At 38.5% G+C, this 7606-nt stretch overlaps 1 protein-coding gene across 1 annotated transcript; it reads left to right on the top strand.

Moving 5' to 3' along the window:
• The first annotated feature begins 587 nt into the window (after positions 1–587).
• On the top strand, positions 588–6995 carry LOC141607879 (replication protein A 70 kDa DNA-binding subunit A-like). The gene is made up of 2 exons (XM_074427230.1): positions 588–1059; positions 4368–6995. Exons 1-2 carry the CDS (start codon positions 782–784, stop codon positions 6706–6708), a joined length of 2619 nt encoding a protein of 872 aa, XP_074283331.1. The 5' UTR covers positions 588–781; the 3' UTR covers positions 6709–6995.
• The last annotated feature ends 611 nt before the right edge of the window (positions 6996–7606 follow it).

The following is a 7606-nucleotide window of genomic DNA, read 5'->3' as shown; positions in this document are numbered from 1 at the left end:
CTCTTTATATTTTGTTTCTCTATTAATTAAACATTACTTTTATAAAAGGGAGAATGCACATGGTGCCCTTGAGGTTTGCCATTTTGCACGAAATACCCAAAATTTTGATCCGGAAAACTTTAAGAGGTCATAACTCGTGTTTAAGAAATCGGAATGTGACGGGTTTTTTTTCATATCGATCGTCTTTTCGAGAACTACGATTTGGAAAAAAAAAATAGTCGTATTTGGATCCCGTGGCTAGGAGTTTTAGTATGTCAAAGTTTTTTTGACCGAACTAACTTTGAGTAACCATATCTCTTGGTAACGAATTCCAAACTTGAATTTTTTTTTTCAAATCGTAGTTCTCGAAAAGACGATCGATTTGAAAAAAACCTCGTCACATTTCGATTTCTTAAACACGAGTTATAATCTCTTAAAGTTTTCCGGATCAAAATTTGGATATATCGTGCAAAAGGGCAAACCTCAAGGGCACCATATGCATTTTCCATTTATAAAATCATCATAATCATAAATCGTCCCATAGTCCGGAGTCCGGACTAATTCGAAAGAAATGAAAAGTATTTCCACCCGTCCAGAGGCAAGAAGCCGAAATGGCAAGTGGCAACTGGAAAGTGTACCCTACAAGTTTGAGCGGTCTATCATTAAAACTAGATTTCAATTTCGCGCTCTTCTTTCTCAACACTCAAAACTACCGCTTCCCTTCCCTTAATATCAAAACTGCCCCTTCTCCTTCCTCCCTCTCTCTCATCAGAAACCCTAAATTCCCAAATTAATCACAACAATGGCGACAATCAATCTAACCGAAGGAGCAATCATGACGATGTGCAACAACGATTGCGAAGTCAACCCGGTGTTACAGGTGACTGAATTACGCCTCGTTAATACCCAAAACGCAATGTCTACTGTCGAAAGGTATCGATTGATAATCTCCGATGGCGTTTACTCGCAGCAAGCTATGCTCGCTACACAACACAATGCTTTGGTTAAAAGTGGTTGCTTGCAGCAAGGATCTATCATTCAGATTCTTCAGTTTGTTTGTAATACTATTCAGTCTCGCAGGTTTTGTTTCAATACTCGCTTCCATTGTTTTTTTTTTTTTGTTTGTTGGATTGTTTTTATGAATCTAATGAATTGCTGTTGCTGAATTGAAGTAACGTAATTGCGAAATGATCGATTGTGAATTCTATCTGAATGATTTGATTATCTGTTGGCCACTTTTGCGGTACCATTGGTTTTAATTTTGACACAATTTGTGGCTAATGGGTGCTATTATTTTTGTTTTCCTGTAATCGGGGACACTAGGATCAATACAATTCTAATGCGATTTGAATCTAGGTCATGAGTACCACCCTTTGGCGACTTTTACGACATATGAAATGGATGCTTCCTTGTAGGGGAGTAATTGTAAATTTGTAATGACTTCACTGCGTATTTTAGATGTGTGAGGTTTTACCGCTAAGTTAATGATTTAGGGATTATTTAGGTGTCGGTCACGATAACGTTTATGGCTATGAATAGTAGATTTTAGGTAATAGAGGTTATGAAGAGAAAGATTCATGCGATTAATTTCCGAAAGAGAAAGAACGCTCTTAGTTAATAAGCTTCGGCACTTGAAAAGTAGAAGGGCAGGAATAGACATGTATTATCGCCCTTAATAAGTTTAAGCCCTTCTTATTTCGACACCCATCTTTTTTAATTTCTACTATTTATTTTCATCCTGCCTTTCAACTCTCCTTCCGCTTCTCAACTACCACCCTTGCTGCCAACCACCACCGTCGTCCACCTGTACTGCCACCACCCCCAATAACCAGTATTCCACATTCCCAATAATAGCTAAATGATGGAGAGCTTGAAATATTGTCCAAAACAAGTTAAGCTACACGCATCTCGCAAAACTAATACATTGATATTTATTTACTTAAGTGTTACAAATTACTTCATACACATCTTCTCAGTTTATGTTTTAAATGTTTATGAAAACTGAGAAGATTGAAGATGAAGTGACTATAGGGTTTTTTTTGTCAAATTGTGCGATAACTCTACGGAAAGTCGCAAGTTTCTAGAGATGTCACCCTTCTATATGACTTTAGGGGTTCGGGCTCCTGCTCTACTCCAGCAACAACCGCCTGACCACCGTCCATGACTCGCCACACCCAACCACCGGACTTTAATAATAGAATAAAAAAACCCTAATTGAGAAATATAACCCAATTCTGGAAAAAAAATATACAATTAATTCAATAAAAAAATCATGTATTTGATAAACAAAATGTCATTTTGAATATTTTGATAAGCCAATTGAGATCCATGATTGAAAAAGGAGAATTAATTGTGATTAGTTTTCCGTATGTATGTGAAAAGGGAGTTGTATGTATTGATTTGGAGAGTAAAGGGTAGTCAATGGAAAAATTATGAAAAAATGTCCATGATTGAGCAAAACGTGTACATGAATGAGCAACTACGTAAATATATATATAACACGGTGAAAGTGTCAAAGAAAGGTGAACTCCCGACTGTATATCAGTGTTAAACTTCTGATAGAGGAGGGTAGTGACTATTATTATTTTCTGAAGAAATGATGAAGGTAACACAAAGGGTTTCTGTTGATGAGATCGTTGATGGTGGTCTCTGACAAGGGTTTTCTGGTATAAATGAACTTTGAGTTAGAGCATTTTGGGAGGTTTTGGAAAAAGGAGTGAAGTAAGAAATAGAGTACTATTATCTTTGATTGTGTGTTCCATGTGATAGTATGACACTGGGTTCACATGCTAGCTCTGAGTAACTGCTGTCTGACTTCGTGACATAAAGGAGTGGAGGTATTGCAAGACATGTCAATTTTTTTAATCTATAATAAGATCATGTTTGAGACTTAAATCACAGTTGTAGTGAATGCTTTCAAAACGAACTCATAATCCCTCCCAAGAATTCATAATGAACTCAGGAACCTTTCTCAAAGCAATCATGAATTGAGCCATTAAGCCAAAGAACCAAGTATTCGAGGGGTTGACCGCAAATCCAAAATCTTGCTTTTAAAAAGCCTTAAATTCCTACCAGAACACGACAAATTAAAAAAGGATAAGAGTATGGGGTGAATAATTTTGCAATGGAGGAGTAAAAACTAATAGCAACATATGAGAGGATCGACTTAAGTGTGAGCGCCAACTCGTGAGGAGAGCTCAATAGAGCTCAAGTAGCACAAACTAAATACCCTTTAACCGCGAATATAGGTGTAATACTTCACTTGTGACCTCTTGATCCATCGTTCCTCAAATCCCCCCAAACCTCTCGATCCATCCATTGTTCTTCTCGATTTAGGAGTTAGGAGTGGCGCTTATGTAGTCGTATAATCGCATTTAGTCGCAATCAGCCAATACCGTTATGTTGATGGAAACCGAAATTTGATAAATGATTCCATGATCTCTTTCACTCTTCTGCTTCTCCATTAGCCACTTGATTCCAATATTGCTAATTTTACCAAACCTTGCTTACAATTAAATAAGCAAATTAAATCAACAGTAAAAATACGAACTACTACGTACTACTTACTTTTTATGATAAATTTATAGATCAATGATAACAATATAAAACCAAGGGTGATTATATAGAGAAAGTAACAGTAAAAATATTGAATTGAGAGAACACAATTATGATAAGAAATTAGGATGTGTGAGGAAAGTTTATCTGGAATTATTCTGGAGAAGGTAGGATAAAAATATTACTCCATAGCAGCGAAAATTTGGTAGATTTATGACGAACTCGGCAGATTTAATTATTCCAGATCTAGAATGATAACAATAACATGAAAATTCATTTGTAAATCATCAACTACTACGTACTTCCTTGCAGCAGTGAGCAGTTTTTGAGAGAGTTGAAGGTTGGGAGTCCTGGAAATTGAGGGATTGACCTTTTTTTGGTGGATAATAGTTGATTTCCTACAAATTGCTTTAGTTGATGTGCCTTATTCTCAGCTCTTTAATTGTTCTTGCTTTAATAGAAGTAAGATTGCAATCCCAGTTGCAGCTGTTTCCTGCATGGTTGCAGCTAAGTGAGGTTCGGTCTATCATGTATGTGCATTTGTTCATATCAGGATTATCAGCTGTTTACTTAGACTGTTTCTTTTGTTAATAAGTGAAGTTGTATCCTCTGATGTACCAGCTGATCATTGAAAGGGCCATTGTGTGAGATCTATTACATATTTACATGTGTATTTGTTTGTATCAGCTGCTTGCTTGGACTTTTTCTTTTGTTATTTAACGAAGTTGTGAATTTGTGATCCTATGATGTACCTGCTGACTAAATTTACTAAGATCTAGGTATGGTTTTGTCTTGCTGAGTTTCTTCCTATGTTTTTGTTCGACTTCAACCAGGATCATCATTGTCGTGGAGCTGGAAATAGTACAAGAGGCATACCCCCTAATAGGAGAACCAAAGCAATATTTACCTCCAAGTCCTAATGATGATATAGCGTCACCCTCTGTAGGCCAAGCAGGCGTTGTTCCTGGGTATGCTCAACACAGGACACCTTATGCAACTGGCCCAGGCCCCACTTATCGTCAGAGTGAAACAGGGAGCTTACAGCAACCCAAACTGGAGTATGGTGCTCCGTTGAACTCTTATGGTAGGCCCTCTGCAATCAATTCAGACACGGGGAATTATGCCATAAATAAAGGACCTCCCATGTACCCTAAATCAGACTTACCAGCTGGCCTTACTGGAAGTGCTACTGGTGGTAGTTCATATGTTGGATTCAATAATGCCAGAACCGATACTTCACGTGCTCCTCCAAGTACTTATGCCCGACATCAACAACCAGCATATCAGCAACAACCATCTATGTACATGAACAGGGGACCCGTTGCCAAGAATGAAGCTCCGTCTAAGATAGTTCCAATTGCTGCTTTAAACCCTTACCAAGGTCGATGGACCATCAAAGCAAGAGTCACAGCAAAGGGTGAGCTTAGGCACTACAACAATCCTCGTGGAGATGGTAAAGTGTTTTCCTTTGATCTTTTGGATTCTGAGGGGGGAGAAATCCGAGTTACTTGCTTTAATGCTGTGGTAGATCAGTTTTACGACATGATTGAGGTCGGCAAAGTGTACCTGATATCCAAAGGAACCCTTAAACCTGCGCAGAAGAATTTTAATCACCTCTCTAATGATCATGAGCTATTTTTGGACACCACATCCTTGGTGCAGCCTTGTTATGATGATGATGGCGGAATTCCTAGGCTGCAATTTCATTTTCGTCCTATCAGTGATATTGAGGGAATAGATAACCAAGGTGTTATCGATGTAATTGGAGTCGTTACCTCAATCAGCCCAACGACTTCAATTATGAGGAAAAATGGAACTGAAACTCAGAAAAGGAGCCTTCAATTGAAGGACATGTCCGGTAGAAGTGTGGAACTGACAATGTGGGGAAATTTCTGTAATTCAGAAGGACAAAAGTTGCAAAATTTGTGTGATACTGGTAATTTCCCAGTTTTGGCGGTTAAGGCAGCTAGAGTCTCTGATTTCAACGGGAAGGTGTTGGGAACTATTTCTTCAAGCCAACTCTTTATAGAACCTGATAATCCCGAGGCTGAGGAGCTCAAGGTATGGTTTGACCAAAAAGGGAAAAACCTGCCTTCAGTCTCTATTTCAAGAGAGATGACAAGTATGGGTAGGACTGAAGCTCGAAAGACTATATCACAGATTAAGGATGAGAAGCTGGGAACATCTGAGAAACCTGATTGGATTACAGTCTGTGCCACCCTGTCATTTATAAAGATGGATAACTTCTGTTACACGGCATGTCCCAATTTAATTGGCGATCGTCAATGTAATAAAAAGGTAACAAACAATGGAGACGGGAAGTGGCGATGTGATAGATGTGATCAGTCAGTTGATGAATGTGACTACAGGTATATTCTCCAGGTTCAAATACAAGATCATACAGGTTCGACGTGGGTAACAGCCTTCCAGGAATGTGCTGAAGAGCTTTTGGGCATGTCTGCCAAAGATCTTTTTGATTTGAAATACAATAGTCAAGACGACGATAAATTTCAAGAGGCTATTCGAGCAACCCTCTTCCATAAATACATATTCAAGTTAAAGGTCAAGGAAGAGACTTTCAGCGATGAGCAGCGAGTTAAGTCAACTGTAGTCAAAGCCGAGAAGGTTAATTTTGTCGTTGAATCCAGGTCTCTCTTCGATTCGATCCACAGGGTCAAATCAGAGAACATGATGTCTCCTAGTATTGGTACAAAAAGATCTGGATTTAACCAAACTGGAATGCACCCTAATTCTACAGTTAGAGAAACGGGTGGATATGGACTTAATAAAAACACGACCCAATACGGAAATCAAAACAGTGGTGGATATGGACATAACACAAATACGACCCAGTACGGAAATCAATACAGTGGTGGATATGGAGGGAACAGTGCCTCTGGCATGCATGCTACCTGTACCAGCTGTGGTGGTACCGGCCATAGCTCGATTAATTGCCCTAGTATCATTAATGGCCCAAGTCAACCATCAGGACCAGTTGTGAATCAAGCAGTATTAGGTGGGAGCAATACTGCACGTTGCTTTAAATGTCAAAATGTTGGACATTTTGCAAAAGATTGTCCGGGACTGAATAATGTACCTCCAGCTTATGGAGGCGGTAGTGGTGTCTCAGGTAGGTATGGTGGTGCTCAGAGACAGCACATTGGAGGCTACTAATTTGAGAATGGTGGTATGTTTTGTACAGAGGTTGGTGCCTGTTTTCGCCCACCCTTCTGGTGGCGGGTTGGCAATAGACATTGTGTTTAGTGCCGCCTAATAACCCGATGGCTAGGATATGAGCCTGTAGAGTTGCAGGTATTGAAGATTGGTGGTCAGGTGGATGTCTGGTTTGATATTATTCTCCTTGTAATTTTTGGTTTTTATTCATAGATGTTTTTACTACTATAGTTTTTCTAATGGATTTTAGCTTCTGTAAGTTAATATTAAGGACTTGACTTTTACCATTTACTACGTATGTTTCTCCTAGATCGACCGGGCAAGTGTTGTTTGGCAGGGTTATACTTATACATCATGAAAGTCGAATGTGTCATTTCAGGTATATTATGTACATTTGGGTCGTGTTAGATTGAGGAATAGCTCATTTTAGACTTGGTTTTTGTGTTATTATTAGGTCATTTAGCTATTAATTAATTGGAGTTTGATCATTTTAACTTTTAAGCATGGGTCAATTAGTCGATCATTTTAGGCGTGTTTGTGTTTGTAAATACAGCTATTCTCCTATAGGACCGTCCTATGGTATAGGACAAGCCCAATAAGAGATATTAGTCCAACGTGAGAGTTTTGATTAAAAAAAAAAAAAAAAAAACTTACGAATGCAATTAAAACTTACGACAACGTGGCTTAAATAAAAGGGTATGTTGTGGGTGTATTCTCATTTTCTCAGTTGGAGGGTCCCACCCCATGTCTTCATGTAGTACACCCACCATGTTCATGATAATAAGTTAATAACACAAATTAGTTAATAATACTCCCTCCAATTCACAATAAACCTCCCTATTTTCTTTTTTCGGTTATTCACAATAACCTCCCTATTTCCTTTTTTGGTAAGTGTTTG

The sequence above is a fragment of the Silene latifolia genome, chromosome 1, assembly GCF_048544455.1.
Source record: "Silene latifolia isolate original U9 population chromosome 1, ASM4854445v1, whole genome shotgun sequence".
NCBI classification, from domain to species: Eukaryota; Viridiplantae; Streptophyta; class Magnoliopsida; order Caryophyllales; family Caryophyllaceae; genus Silene; species Silene latifolia.
This window is presented reverse-complemented; position numbering and strand designations above follow the sequence as displayed.